The 16257-nt window shown below is 43.4% G+C and overlaps 1 protein-coding gene across 4 annotated transcripts in view; it reads right to left on the bottom strand.

Annotated features, from left to right (window-relative positions):
- Positions 1 to 16257, bottom strand: part of GRB2 (growth factor receptor bound protein 2) — an 89736-nt gene that overhangs the window by 56901 nt on the left and 16578 nt on the right. For 3 of the 4 annotated variants that reach the window (XM_053297684.1, XM_053297685.1, XM_053297686.1), the window contains one exon: positions 13001 to 13230. In XM_053297684.1, the coding sequence (XP_053153659.1) occupies positions 13001 to 13078 (78 nt within the window). In that variant the 5' untranslated portion in view covers positions 13079 to 13230. Of the gene's footprint in view, positions 1 to 13000; positions 13358 to 16257 lie in introns of those variants that run through there. The other variant, XM_053297687.1, reaches the window with a different exon arrangement.

Raw genomic sequence — 16257 nt, 5'->3', positions numbered from 1 at the left:
TGGGATATAAAATGTAAAATTAAAAAAATGTAAATAAAAAAATATGTTCTTAAGCTGCAGTGCCTTCTTGGTCAGCTTTAACAGAAATCAGCATTCACCAATTAAAAATTGTACTAGTAACTACCAAAGAGGATCTAAGAACTGGTACATGGATGGATGGAACAAAACAACACACCATCAGCTTGTGCTCAGGCAAGCAGTTTCTGTGTGATGGTTTTCCAGGCTCACCCCAGGTCAGTTTAGCATAGTGCCAATGGCTGGGGCAAAAGAACAGCAATACCAAACGGAGTCAGTGCCTTTCAGAAGGCTTCACTCTGGAGAAAACCCTACCCCTTTCTGCAGATGCAGACTCCTCCAAAAGAGAGCCAGCTAAAATGTCACCAGCCAAAGAGGGATTCATGGAGAGGGGCTAAGAGTCAGAGGAGGGTAAAGAGAGAAGCAAAAAGTAATGAAAAGAAATTGGTTTGTAAGGTATAGAGAAAAAAGGGCTGAAGGAGGATGTTTCTCACCAAAGGTAGGTAAAAGCTGAAAGGCTGAGGCACAGGAGCTCCCACCTATGCTTCTTGGCAGGAGCAAGACAGGAAAGGAACTGGGGATCTAGCTTCTGCTAAGAAAGAGGGCTGAATCAACCTGTTTTGATCTACCTGAAGCTAATCTGTCTATTGGTGAAGCAAGTAGGAGATAACAATCCATCAAGAGGGATGACAATCCCCTACATTGTGTGAGAATGAGCAGCTGAGTGATGGTCTTTCCACAAACCCCTTTCCCTCTTTCACACAATAAAGGAAACGGGAAGTTTTTACCTTTGGCTGGAAGTAACCCACAATTCCATGTTAGGTAAAACACGGCCAAACTGGGGTTTAACTCAACCACAATTCAGAAAAACTAGGATCTGAAGCCACAGTTTGATCCTGGTCCCCCCCACCTCACCCCATCGTAGTCTGAACTAAAGTTCATACCTACTGCAGAACTGTGCCTAACTAGTAACTGAAAGCAAAAGCTTTCCTTCTACTTCTCCAATATGCAAACTGTACTGTGTATGTGTTGGGGGCATGGGAAACATGCGAGCCCATACCCTGCAGAGACTCGTTCTCATGGCAGGAAACCATGGTTTCTGATTATGAACTAACTGGACCAGTGGGTTGGTCTTGGACTTGTGTGTACACTCTTTCCACCTTTCCCCTACCCTCCTCACTGTGTACAGGAGGCACTTTTCAGACAAGGAGATTCCAAGTTCAAGTAAATCTGAGATCTCCCCAGGTTGTCCAAGATAGAACCTGCTTTCCCGTGGTATTCATTAAATAAGAAGAGCATATGTACAGGAGACCCCTGAATATTGCAGGTTCCTTTCTCACTGTTTCACCTATTCATGGGTGACGACCTTGCAATCAAGTACTCTTATTGTTGGCTAGTTTCACTTATATGAGGATTAAGCATCATGAATTACTCCAAAGTCAGCCTCCACATTTCTCCACCGCCGCCATTTCCTGCCTCGACCCCCTCCTGATGATGCCTCTCCGCTGTCACCTTTCCCCTTTTGATCCAAATTCCTTGGCTCTATTCCTGCCACAGCTGGTCCAAGAGAGACTGCCTTCTGAGTTCTGCTGCTCAACGGCCTGGTTCTTGCAAGGTTGAGTGAGGAACATGAAGAATCTAATGAGAAAGCAAGTGGGAGGAGGGGAGCCACAAGATACTGCTGAGGCTAAGGCTTTGCTGCAGGAGGGGGACCAAGGGTGTCAGAGGAACTGCCTGAGGAGATGTGGAGTCTTTAATTCAGGCATCAATGAATCCCTTTCTTGCAGGATGTGGCCACAGCTGAGGAGTGTGGAGACGGAGAAATGAAGGGAAGACATCATCAGGAGGAGTAGGTGGTGTTGGCCGCGAGGTGACGAGGCTGTTTTGGGGAGTTTATTTCTACTTTAAACCCTCAGGAGTAGCCCACACAAAGTAAGACTCCAAGTAGAAGCACTTTATCTGATGACTGTATGAACTGGCCCTCAAAAAGAAATGGTGAGAAGAGTCAGTTTGATCAACTCAAGAGTGAGCGTTTAAAGCCCCAGATGGTAACTAAGGAAATAAACAGCTGACTTCAGCTGCAGTCTCTCTACTGTGGCACTAATTTATATCTATTACCATTCTGTACTGTGTGCATTCACAGTTCTGTGTAGAAGTTTTTAACCTGGCCTAATTAAAAAATAAAATACAATCTATAGCTTATATGGCCAACGGCCAGGATACACCATTCATTACTTACCTAGCATTACTCTCTTTTGAAAATAAAGTAGCTTAGGAGTGAATATGTACAACTGAAACTAAGTATAATCTTATCTGCTTTCAGTGTGAGCCCTTGAAGGCCAACACAGTTGTCTACTAAACAAAGACACTATTAAGAGAGCTGTAAATGGAAATCAACTCTTACACTAGACTGACGAAGTGTGCTTACCTAAAAAAATATTAATTTAGAGTCTTGCATTTGAAGGTCTCATTGCCTCTTCAAGGGGTTAGGCAAAACTGCACACTTCTTTATCTCTGCTTATGTACTTCAAGAATAATAGTTGTGCTAGTCTGTTGCAGCCAAAAAAAGAGAAAAGAAACAAATCCTGTTGCTGAAATACAAACAAATTTATTAGCATAAGCTTTTGAGTAGGTTTGAGCCCGAAACGTTTTGGAGACCATTATAAAAGCCTCCTAAACATTTCGGCTCCAGGGACCATTTCGGCGCTGGCAGGGGTAGTTCTTTAAGGGCGGGGGAGGGTGCACTCACCCCTCCCGCTGCATTTCCTCTGCCAGCGCTGTGTTATTTTCAAGCCCCCCGGGGCGGCAGCGTTCCTCCCTGCCGCCCCATTGTCCTGATCAGCCAGAAGTACCCATCATGCATACGCCCGTCACGTGCGCACTTGTGCATGGCAGACAGGTGCACACGCGATTGGTACTTCTGGTCAATGAGGACAATGGGGCGGCAGGGAGGAACGCTGCCGCCCCAAGGGGCTTGAAAATAACAGAGTGCCGGTGGAGGAAATGTGGCGGGAGGGTTGAGTGCACCCTCCCCCACTCTTAAAGAACTACCCCCGCCGGCAGCGAAGCAACTTCAGGCACATCCCTACTTTTGAGGACTACAGTCCACTTCATCATACATCTGATGAAGTAGACATAGTCCACAAAAGCTTATCCTGCAAAAATCTGTTAGCTTTTCAAGGTGCCACAAGACCTGTTATTATTTGCTTATCTTGTATTCATTAAGTTTTCAGAAGGTATCATTTACTAATGTAGGATTCTTATTCCATGGAAGATACTTAAAATACTCACTAACTGCCATGAGGATATTTAAAGACAAACCAGTATGCAAACATTTATATCTAGCTAAAAATACATCTGACTTAAATGTCCTTCTGTACATATTTTTGGGATTAAGCACATTTGGGCGATTGCTGCTTTTGTACTCAAGTTTGATATTATTGATCCATCATATAACAGAAATACATTAGGTTTTAACATTTGACAGTGCTGCCTCCAAATACTGTGCTACTACTATACAGCTAAATGCAATATACATCTTGAAAAGTTTGTAAACTAGTTTTGTCAACATTGTACTGAGCCCCACAGCTGATCCACTTGGTCTAACCCACAAAGCCAAATTTGACTTAAGATTGTTTTCTCATGCTAAAATGTCAGTTTTCAGCTACTTCTCAGAGGAGTTCTTTCATAGCCTCTTTGAATCAGAGTTGGCAGTTATACTTGTCCCATTTACAAACTAAAGTAACATAATGGAAGGTTCAAAGCTGTTTCACACATGACTGCACAACATTTAATGTATTATCACTTGATTCACAGGTAAATGCATCATTTGAATCTACTGAAAAGCCATTCATCTGATGGGATTTAAGGTCTTCTCAAATGATTCATTCATACATGCAATTCACCACTGATGCTTCAGTCTTCAAGTAATCAACATACATTTATGAAACCAATCCTTTCTTAACTAAGTCCCAACCATTAAGCAAGAAGCTCTTGAAGGGGTAAGAATACACACACACACACACACATAGCAGATCACGATCAGGAGAGGCCTTCCTATTCTTTTGGAATATCTTTGGAACAATTATGAGGTGCAGCTCTTGGACTGAAAACAAGCACATGAGGGAGAAGACTAGGCTAAAATCCTTCTCCCTGACCTGACTGTTATGTGAAAAGTTTTTGGTTGTTGCTTTTTCTTTTTCTTTCTTTGCAACATAGAACACACATTAGTTTTGTCTGAATTAGTTTAGTGGTTTTTAAGAAATGGGCTGCAAATCTGAACACCACAAGTCACTTTATAGAAGAAGGAAGCATGGATGGGAAATCTTACTGCCCTTTGCTCACTTCATCCAACTCCCATCACACAAATATGTTCTTCTACAATGAAGTTTCAAAAGTGTTTTTCATGCAGGAACTGAAAGTGCAATATCAGCACCAGCTCTCTGGAAGCACACAATTCTATTTGACATCTGATCTGAAGGGAAGGAGAGAAAAAATTTACCAGGACAGGGGAATCATGTGACCACCACTTGACTATGAAGCTTAGCTGTTATCGGTGCTGAATAGGAAGAAGCCTTAAAGTCTCTATTAAGCCAACCCAAATACTATTAGTGCACAAATGAAAAGTGATTGAGGCACTCTTCAATCCATACAGAAAATATTCAGTTGTTGAGCAATTTCACATTTAAATGATTCCCAAGAGTTCACTAAAATAAGGCATAAAGGAATGGCGTTTCCAGTAGAGATTTGTTCCCAGCTATATTATTTAAATATGCAAAAAAGCACCCCAAAATCACAGTTCATTCATGTTCTTAAATCCCTTTTGACAATAACTGTTCATCTTTCATCAGATGTCATGGTAGATTACAGATATTCAATTCTTCCACATCTTCCAAGCACTCTATAAGATGTAAACATTTAATATTCTACAAAGCACAAACAAAATTCTGTCCATTCATATTGTGTGTAATACCTCACATACTAAGTATTACACTACACAGCGCAGATGTAACACAGTATTATAATTTAGTGCAGGCCTTGACTCCTAGATCCAGATTCTTTGGCTCTAGGAGTCAGCCCAAAAATGACCACAGTTTACAAAACTTGACCAAGTTACCAGATATTATGGAGGAAGGGTAAATGGGCTTCTCTTTGTCCCCTTTAGAAGTCACATACTTAGAACAGAAACAGGACTGTCTAAGACAAATGAAGATTTTATTTAATAATAATAACTGACTCCAAATATCCTAGTCTAGGCGCTACAGCTCCCTGACACCTTGGATTTGTCAAGCCCTGATTTAGTGCTGTATGAGAAAGCCTAGGGTTCCTATAGGTTTGTACACTCCCTCTTACTCTCACATGCAGAAGGGTAGGAAGGAGTGTGTGAGCTCACAGCTCCTTTGGTTTATTCACATAGCACCAAACCATGGTTTAGTGTTGCATCTGAACTGGGCCAGTATAAAAGAGACAAAATAAGGACAGTCAAGTCTGTCCCTTGTTAGGCAATGGAATCTATTTACTTTTCTTCCACTCTATGCCAAACCAAAAGCAAATATCAGCACAGTTTACACTTGCCAGCTGGCAGAGAGACTAACAGGACAAAAAACTGCCAGAAGCACAATATAGTTTCTCTGGAACAGTATCTAGTAGCCTTACAATCAACACACACAGACTTGAGAGTGAGTGATCCCAATTACAGAGGAGAACCAGTGTATAATCTGAAAAACCTAAATGGATCATGAACAATATTCAAGTTATAAAACAGTCAGATCAGCACTGATAAAGGTGGAGTCCATAGATTTCTGGATGTAGGAGAATGTATAACATCCCCCCACTCCTTCCAAAATACAGTGGAATCCAGAATAGTCACAGGAAAGTGAGAGGAATGCTTTAGAAGGGAGCATCTTTACCTGGATTGGCTGTTGGTACATCAATGCAGGTTCAAAGCCTGGGGTGCTCCTATATCCAGCACTGAGCCTGGAGGCACAAGTGGTAGCAGTGGCCAAGGGCACCTTCCATCAGTTACTCACATTTAACATGGAGGGAGTACCCTTCTAAGAAGACAGGGGGTTCACTACTCTCAAACATGCCTCTAGCTTCTTAAATCAATTACAGAATGCTTTATATACACCTTGAAGATGCCAAAGCTACAGATGCAGCAAAATGCTATGGCTCTTCTTTTCTGACACAGAGAGGGGAGAACCTACGCCACCAATCCTGCAGAAACTACATTAATCTATTAGTGCTCTGGTCCAATTCAAGGTGCTGGCTTTATCCTTTGCAATTCTTTATGTGTTGGGACAGACATACCTCAGAGATGTTGCTTCCCAATACATGCCTTTCCATCAGAATCTTCTTTCAGTGTTTTGCTTCATATTCCATCTTAAAGGGAGGTCAGAATGACCTCAACAAGATGCAGGGCTTTCCTGGTGGTCACCCCAGTTATGGAACAGAGGAAGCTCAGCAAAAAACAGAGTATAGTGCATCTTTGACAGTTTTTAGGAGGCTTGTACATAAGACCTCTCTCTTTAAGAAAGCATTTGAGAGCTAATATACAGGAGACTTGCATTAGAAACACGGCTGAAAACTTGTGTGTGAGAGTGAGAGAGAGAAGATGGATGTTTTCTGATTTTAATCATTGTGAACTGACTTGAGCGCAAGATATACATGTTTTAAGTTGTACAAGTTTAAAACAGCTTGAAGAAAGCATTGAGACTGCAGGTTAAACACCCTGCATTTTTGAAGGCAAAGGCTGTCTGGCAAGCAAGCCAGACACCATTGTACAAGGCGGTAGACCTTCCCAACAAGGTTGTACAGGTTCTGCCCAGTTTCAATGTCAGAAGCAAAAAATGTATCACACTATACCACACATACATTAGCTGGTTTGCAGAGTTTTGAGTAGGTTTAATATCTTTATTCTTGTTTGCAGCATAGTCATAAGGTTACTAATGAGCAAGCAGCTTATCGATGTTGTTCAAATATAACTCAATCAAGCCCAGAATATGGGCATATTGCAGTAATGGTACCATGATTTCACAGGCAAGCTATCTTCTGAAAATCAAACTGGAGCTAGATAACATGCACCTTTCTTTCTGCTCAATGAATGTGGAAATGCACTACTAATAGTTTAAGCATCTTTGTTTGTAGAACAGTTCAAACCTATGATTTCTGAAAACAGCGTTTTAAGAACCACATTCTCCTTGATCAGACACCAGTTACATGTTCACCAGTAGTGATAATAAGTAACTATCTAAGGAAGCCAAACACACAAAAGTAGCAAGTATTTGACATTTTCTCTACATTGTGGCCATACAAAGAAAAATCTTGTCAGATTGCATTTGATTTGCAATGTATTCATTTTTAAGACTCTCTTTCTAAATATCTGAAATTGTCAAGTGAAATAGACATCTTCTGACTTGTTGATACAACAGGTTACTGTTAAGCATAATGATAATTTAGCCAGGATCACAAAAATTCTCAAAACACGGAATATGCCGACCAACAGATGTAGTGTGTCTAGTACCAATTACTTTGCAATCCAAATGTGTTAGCAAATTGGAAATAATTTTCCTACAGATATGAAGTATTCACTGATGAAGTGCATGACATCTTACTGTTCTCAGAGGACTTCAAAAGACATGCTTAAGAACCAATCTCTTGCAGGGTGGGGCTGCAGTTAGTGATGTGCCCGGACTGATCCGGAGGCCATTCTACAGGCCTCCAGACTGGTCCGGACATGGGCGGTTCGGATTCGGGTGGTTTGGGGTGGGGGGTCCCCTTAAGGGCGCGGGAGGGTTTACTTACCCCTCCCACCGCTTTCCCCACTCCGGTGCCCGTATTCTATGGAGTAATTGCTCTTACTATTTCCTTGAGCGCCCCTTCTCCGGCGCTCTGCTGCAGCAATTGTTTTAGTAATGGGGTGGCAGGATACCTCCCTGCACTTTGCAGCAAAGCGGAACAGAAGAAGGGGCGGCAGGGAGATATCCTTCCGCTCCGTGTACTTAAGAAAGTACGTGCGTGCGCACAAAAGGCTTCTTAAAGCCTTTCTGCACTGCACGCCATGATGCCAAGCAGGGGAAGGGGCGGCAGGGAGGTATCCTGCCGTCCCATTACTAAAACAATTGCTGCAGCAGAGCGCTGGAGAAGGGGCGCTCAAGGAAATAGTAAGAGCAATTACTCCATAAAATACAGGCTCTGGAGGGGGGGGGAAGCGGTGGGAGGGGTAAGTAAACCCTCCTGCGCCTTAAAGGAACCCCCCACCCCAGTGCCGGACCGCAGCTCCGCGGTTCCGTGCACACCCCTAGTTGCAGTGGGGATCATTTCTCGTCACTGTACAGCCGACTATTTGTCATGACCGATAATGGTGACAGAATTTACTTAAAACAGAAACCTTTGTTCATTCATATTGTAAAATAATTTTCATCATCTAACAAAGTCATTATCAATTTAAATCTCTGAAAATTCCAAATTAACCAACTATTAAACCAGTATGTCTTTATGGAGGTATTACTTCATATTTTTGATCTAAATCAATACAGCTACATTTATTTTTATTCTACTTTATTTCCTGAGCCACCTCCTGAATGCTCTGTGATGCCATCCCTCCTGTTCCCTTTAAATCACTCCTTAAAATCTATCTTTTCTGCAGACCTTTTGCCCCAACCCAGAGTCTCCTCGTAACATACTGTAAAGTAAGTGTACATAAAAATAATCATACATCGTTTCACTGAATCCACTTTCCTTCCTCCTTTTCCTCTCATGTCTCTTTTAGATTGTGAGCTGATTGGGACAGGGACCTGTCCTCTCATTCTACATGTGTGTGTGTTATGCAAACAGGATTGAATTCCAACTGGCTCAATGTCAATCATGCCCAGTTCGAGAGTACGATGTCGAGATTGCCTCGAACCGAACCTGCCCTGTTTGGCTCGATCTCGAGCCCAACACCCCCGAGCAGCCCAGGGGTTCTAATGTTTGTGTTGTCTGTGTGTTTTTTTTAAAACTGTTCCCCTCGGGCGTTAAAAAAAAAAGTCACACAGAATCCAGACTCAAAAAAGTCTGCTGAAACCACCACAAAAAGTCTTCAAGAGTGGTAAAATATTAAGCAAGAAGGGGCAAGTTGGGTCTTCCAGAGGTTTTTTTTGGGGGGGGGGGATTCCACATCCTGACCTGCAACTGGTACCTGATCATCTGGTACCTGATCAAAAAGCAGCACCGGACCCTGGAACTCAAATTGCCACCCTGATTTTTCGAGGGGAATACTACTCCCTCCAAAAATGGGCTGAATCCTTCTTCCTAGATCTGCAGCCCTGCTGACCAAGAACACCTCTGTCTTGTCAAGATTATTCTTCAGTTCATTAGCTCCAGCCCATTACTAATCTTAGACGCTGGTCCAGAAACTTCCTAGAACAACATGGAAAGGAGACAGCTTCATATCAGCATCATTACAACTGCTTTATCCTGCTGTTTATTTATTTATTTGAAGCATTTAATATACCGCCCACTCCAAAGACTCCGGGCAGTGTACAATGACATGTAAATAAGGTAACATTAAAAATTACAATCAGAAATTACATTAAAAATTGCAAACTAAAATAGGTAATGGAAAGGAAACTAAGTAAACTACAGGGCAAATGCCCAGTGGAAAAGTAAGGTCTTCAGTAAGGATTTAAGAACTGGCAAAGAGGGGGCTAGACGAATCTGAAGGAGAAGAGAATTCCAAAGAAGTGGGGCAGCAACCAAAAAAGCCCTTTCAAGGGTCCTAGAACTCTGAACCTCTCGAAAATCAGGGACCAACAAAAGGGCCATCTGAAATGATCTAACAGGATGGGATGTAACTGGATGGGAGAGGCGATTCTGTAGGTAAACAGGCACCAAGCCCTGCAAGGCTTTGAAGGTAAGAACCAGGACTTTGAACTGAATTTGGAAGCGAATGGGTAACCAGTGCAGTGACTATGGTACTCAGGGCAATGTATATACCCCTCACTTTATCCTCAACAACAACCCTGAAAAGCAGGTCAAGCTCAGACTGGCGCAAGGGCACCTCATGCATTTTATGGCTGAATGGGGATTCAAACCTGTCTTCCAAGCCTTAAGTTTTACACCCACTACACCACATGGGCAAAAAACACCCCACCAAAAAACAAAAAACACCCCACCAAAAAAAAACCAACACCCCACAAATAATTCAATTTAGATGTTAAACTTCATGAGGGAGAAGCCAGAATCCCATAGAATGTCAAAGAACAAGGCACTGAGCAGAAATTTCCCAGCTGATCTTCCAAGAAGGAAAAGTCACCATAAAATGGTGCCTCAGTTTCATCTCTGCCAGTGAATCCAAAAGGCAACAGTGATTACTGAAAGGTCCAGCAGAACAAAAAGGAATGCTTCCTCCCCATCTAGTTTCTATCCAGTCACAGACTGTCCACTGTCCAGGATGACCAAGGCAATCCAAGTCATCAAACCACACCAGAAACCAGACTGAAGTGGGTCCAGACACTTTCATCCAGAAAAACCCACATCTGGGTTGCCAACACTCACCTGAGCGCTTTGCTGGATAATAGTAAGCAATTATCCAATAAGGTAGGATCTACTAAGATTTTCCTCAGGAGAGATCTCACCACTGCTTTTTAAAAAAATGCTTATTTCTCTCTCCCTCAGGGAAGCATTTACCACCTTCACTATCCACTAAGTCACAGGTGAGCCAAACTAAAACCACAAAATATGTAAAACCACAACCCCTCCATTCATGAAGGGGATCCACCAGGGACCAAAACCAAAGTAAAAAGGATGGGATATCGTTGCTAGCTAGATAAGTGATCCCCTTGGGTAGTGTCCCCTTATTGCAGCTGATGGGTTGCCAAAAGGCAACCCACAGCAGGTCTCATGAAAATATCTCCTGCCCCCCAAATGGCTGTCAAGGCAGAAGGAAGTTGCAAAACCCCTTAAAGGGCTTCCTTATCAATACCAGCTATATTTCTAATTGTTTCATTGCAACAGTGTTTCTTTTTAAGACACACTGGATGAAAGATGTAAGGTCTTGACTTTATTATGCAAATGTCCATGTAGTCAGCATGGCTACACAGCTGAGCATATGTGCTACTAAGTATTAGTACAATTTTTAAAATGCAGAATCAAAATTATGTTTGTTGAGGAGTAAAAATTAGATTTGGTCTCGGACCAAAGCCTGATGTAATTTTTATTATGTTCCTAGACTTGGAATAGAAGTCTATTTCAAAGAGCAATGCTTAAAATAATTCTCTCTGCAGTGCCAGTGAGGTGGGCAGAATGATCAGTTTGGATATGGGGATGACAATCCTTGCTGCATTATGAAACTCACTGAGTGGCTTTAAACAAGGTTATTAACTCTGAGCAGGATTTGAACTCGAAGTAATTCCAGTCCAATCTACACCACCATCTTTGTGATCAGCATCATGCCCGCTTTACTCCAAAGTAGCAGGGGCCAAATTTATATTTACATCAGAATAAAATGGAAGTGGCCATGCAACATGAGACTGAGATAGCAACACACATGTCTTCAGGAAGGCGATTAAGCAATTTTGCCATATTACCCAATAGTGCAATTCCTAGTTATCAGAAGCAAGACCCACATTGAACTGCAAACTTGATAAAATTCCACTCTTCAACAGATAATGCTTATGTTTCTACTGCTTAGTCCCATTTCCTCTCAAGATGTACGCATGTAGGACTATATACAATATGAACCCGCACTATTTCAGTGAAATAAAATGTAGCCATTTTCTATGGAATTCTAAGTCTTCTAATCTCAAGATCAGTTATCAATGAATAAAAAGCTCTCTTGCACTGCATTCGTAAGGTATACAATAAGGTTATGAACATAAATCATGACTGAAATAGTCAAGTTAACGATTCTTATGATTCATCCTTCCATGAAGGGAACACAAAGCCAGTGAGCAATGGCTAAGTGACAAGGAAGAATGAAGGGGACAGCCCAGTCTGGCTTACTCTGTCTCCTCACCCCTTCTCTATTTGCCCTTCAAGCATGGCATCCACTGGGTGCGCTCCTGGACTACAGCCAATCTAATGTATAATACCCCCTTTTAGAGATTCTTATGTCATTATATACGGTTATTCTACTAACAGTAGGCCTTTATAAGAGTTTTGCAGGATCAGGACCTTCATGTATAGTCACAAGGACTCTTACACACATGCAGAAATTAAGCACACAATTCCCTACTAAATGCACTTGAATATTCACCTGCCCCCTCCCACCATTTTCCAGTGGACAGGTTTATCGCATTAAGAAAACCAACAGAAATGAAGGCCAATATAATCCAATCCCAAAGGAGCATCATCATTACTTCTCAAGAAGGTGAACATACAAAAGTGGCTGTTGAACCCCCACCACCACTGTAACACCAAAACAAGAACAAAACACAAGCTAGAATATACTGAATTCCAGGGAGACAGCTGTGCTCTAGTCTTTTTGCAGCCTATCCAAATGCACTTTAAAGACTAACAGATTTATTGAGGCATGAGCTTTTGTAGACCACTTTACCAGATGCATGAAGTGTTATCCTCAGTTGGCAGGGGTGTGTGTGTACATGTGAAAAACAGACACACACCCCTAGGCCCAAAGGCTATGGATTACAAAGGGTAGCAGTTAGTCTGTTATACTTTTATGCAGAACCAATGTATACAGGAACAGAGTGATCCATACTCAGCAGCAGTCACTGAGGATAATACCATGGTTCCTGCTATGCAGATAAGAAATCTGGCATCCATAAACCAGGAAGAGGGATTGAAGAGGGGGGAGGGCAGAACTGGAGGCAACCAGACTGCAACATCAATCAAAGGCATTTACAATTAGGGCAGAAGGAGCCAAGTCTTTTTCCTCCTTTGGATGCAGAGTGTTAGGAATGATGTGACAGACCTTCCAGAGAAAGGGGGCAATAGTTTCCAAGGAAACCTCCAGAGGGCAATCTCTCCTCCTTTGTGCAGCACTTACCTTAAGAACATCCCCCCGTTTGAAGCTGAGCTCATCGTCTGCGGTGGCTTTGAAATCGTATTTGGCGACTGCTTCCATGCTCGGGCCGCTCGTGGACAGCAACGATGGGGGTGGATAGAAAAGGAGTCCTCTCTGAAGCCTCCTCCCGAGACTCCCGGTTCAGCCCCTTGCTGGCGCTTTCTGCTGGACTTCGGGCGCCGTCTTTCACACAGAGCAGGGCCCAATCCGCCCTAGGAGGAAAGGCAGAGACGGGGAATTGAGGCACGTAGCCCAGATCAATGACAGAGGCCGCGCCCTGCACCCCTCCCTCCTCCCGGCTCAACCCCGCTTTGCCGCTTCCTCTTTCTGCAGCCGCTCTTCCCTTCAGCTCCGGGCGCAGCCAGGAAGCGCCGAGTGGCACTAGCCGCAGCCAATCGCAGCAGCAAGGGGGGAAACGACACGAGCCTGGCCCCGCCCCGCCCCCTCCAGCCAGCGAACAGGATAGCGAAAGAGGCCGCCCTGTCCACGCCCTCAGCCAGCCCGCCGGCCAACCTCCTTCGTCCTCCTGCCGGGCTGCTGCTCACTGCTCAGCCTCTTCTCCTTCTTCCTCCAAAGCGCGCGCGCACACAAAGCCAGCAGGCTTCGAGGCTCAGCCGCAGGGCGACGTCTGCTGCCCCCGGCATTATGCCCAGTGGGGAGCGTTCCCCGCGTGGGCAAGCCGATTTCCTCTCGAATCCAATACTGGGGAGCTCCCCCTAATTCGAGGCGCGCGCGTCCGCTCTCAGCCCGTCCCTTTATGTGAGGAAACGCAAATTGCCCTTTCATCCACCCAAGGGGGGCGGGAAGGAGAACGCTCTCCCGTCCCCCGTTTGAGGAGAGTCCTAAGCAGCGATCAACCACCGAGGCGTGCAATTTCTGGATTTTCCAACACATGACACTTTTTCCGATTTAAAGCTGGGGCTTCCCATAATTTCTGCCACGCTAGGGTGGGGCATTCCTGCCTTCTGTGCAGAAGCTAATGCTATAATCCTAAAAGCCATGGGCTGGAGGAATCAATGGAACTTACATTCGCGTAGAGACAGGATCGGGTTGCTTTTTGTATCTAGCAAAATACAACCGACATCATGTCAGAAAGCTTCCTCTTAAAAAGGAGGGGTATAACTGCTTCCCATCTTGCTATCAAGTATCAACTACATCACGCCCCTGCTGTTCCGAGGATGTAATAATTTTGCTTCTGAGAGAATCAGAAGAATCTCCTGAGAGATTCAGGAGAATCATAAGTCATTCTTACATCTGCTCCAGACACAGCAGCAGTGCCAAAGACGCCGTTAAACAGGTGCATATTCTATAGCACAGAATGAAGAGTGGAAATAGAAGGAAGAAACCGGAGATAGAGTAAGAGCCGCTAGTCTGACCTATCAAATTGCCATTAGTCTAGATTTAAGATTCAAGCTACAAGTGGTGAGCAGTGTTTTCATTACTTCAGTAAAAAACAATACGTTCAAACACTGAACACTGCATGTTAAAAAGTGCCTTTTCTCAGGGAAACGCCCTCTTTCAAAGCAGACAGAAAACAAACTCTGATGGCATGAGAAATTCTATGTTCAGGTTTGTGCAAACCATATAGTCTCCTGGATTTGTAGTGGCAGAAACTAAACTGTGCAAGTGTAATTCTTAAGGAGTAAAAATGGAACAAACACCCCCTTCATACAGTTGGACACACTACAGCTGCAATTATTTTTAAAGTGGGGGGGAATCCCCTACAAAGAGAAAAGAGCTCTTGAAATGACAGGTCATTACACACACGCCTGAGTGCTCTTGAGTCCTGTGGTATTTCAGGAAAGTGCTAATACTTTACAGAACTAAAAATATAAGAACAAAATACCCACACTGTGTGGGCATGAGCGCAGAGAAAATCCATGTGCCCCATTAGCAGCAATCTCCTCACCATCTCTCACAAGAGCTCCAGCTAAACTAGCTGGAAAGTATCAGGTTATCTCAGCATCAATGGAGGGTGATTTCCCTACAACTGAGGCTCAGCTTAGAGGGAAGATGCCAGTATGTCCTGCAACAAGAGCTGTAAATGTGCCAACTCCTTCCCAAAGCAGTCCCTTATATAAAACTGGGTTTTGTACAGTCAGGCTGATCCTATTCATTTTTATTCTGAATCCACTACATTCAATGGGGCTTACTCCCATCTAAGTGTGCAGAGGATTACAGCCAGACTTCTATGATAGCAGGTGCCACACTACGCCACAATTACAAATACAGCACCCCTACCAAGACACATTAGCCCTCTTCTCAAGAAAACCTCCCTATGTTCAGTACTGTGGCAGGGGAAGCAGGACTGCATCCCCCAGGCACCCTCACAATGGCTACTTGGCTGGCTTTCACAAGGGATGATACCCACAACCACCATGGAAGTGCCCCCTCCCCAATTATTCAGTTAACTGCTCTGTGGAGTACATGAGTACTCTCTCTCCTGCAAGTAAAATACATGGCCAGCAGGCACATCAGCAGTCAAAAAAGGTGTGGCCATCAGCCACAGACCCACTTCTCCTTTCCTGTGGACATTTCTTGAGAACTGAACTACTATCTCACAGGAACTTTGTTTACTGAAATGACAGCCAGTGGGTGTAGTGGTTAGAGTGCTGGACTAGGATTGGGGAGATCTGAGTTCAAATCCCTGCACAGCCATAAAACTCAGTGCATGACCCTGGGCCAGTCACTTTTCTCTCACCTACCTCACAGAGTGGTTGTGAGGGTAAACATAACCGTGTACACTAGTCTGGGCTCCTTGGAGGAAAAGTAGGATATAAATGTAAAAATAAAATAAAAATAGCTGCATAGCACTACTGCTGGGTCAATAGTTAAAAATTTATATCTAGCAGTATGTTAAAAAGGATTACAAACAAGGCAATTCTAAGAAACCATAATCCTTTGATGATTTAAAAGGATGGAATTATGGCATTCAAAGAGGATTTTCTTACTCAGATATTTCTTAAAGAGACATTAGGCTAAATCCTGTACACCATTAAACAAGCTACCAGGGCACTAGCCAAATGTACTTTGAAGTAGCCCATTGATAAGAACTCTCTTCTGAAAAAGCATGCTTAGAATGAGTCTCATTTATTTTGACTGAGCTTAATTGCATGCAATGGTGTGCATAATTTTAGACACAGATATATCAAGAGATACACCACAAGATATTAACAGCCTTATTTTGCAAACCTAGAACTGATTAAAAAAAAAAATCCCCCAAACTCTGTGCAATCCCG

This window comes from Hemicordylus capensis, chromosome 2, assembly GCF_027244095.1.
Source record: "Hemicordylus capensis ecotype Gifberg chromosome 2, rHemCap1.1.pri, whole genome shotgun sequence".
NCBI lineage: Eukaryota > Metazoa > Chordata > Lepidosauria > Squamata > Cordylidae > Hemicordylus > Hemicordylus capensis.
This window is presented reverse-complemented; position numbering and strand designations above follow the sequence as displayed.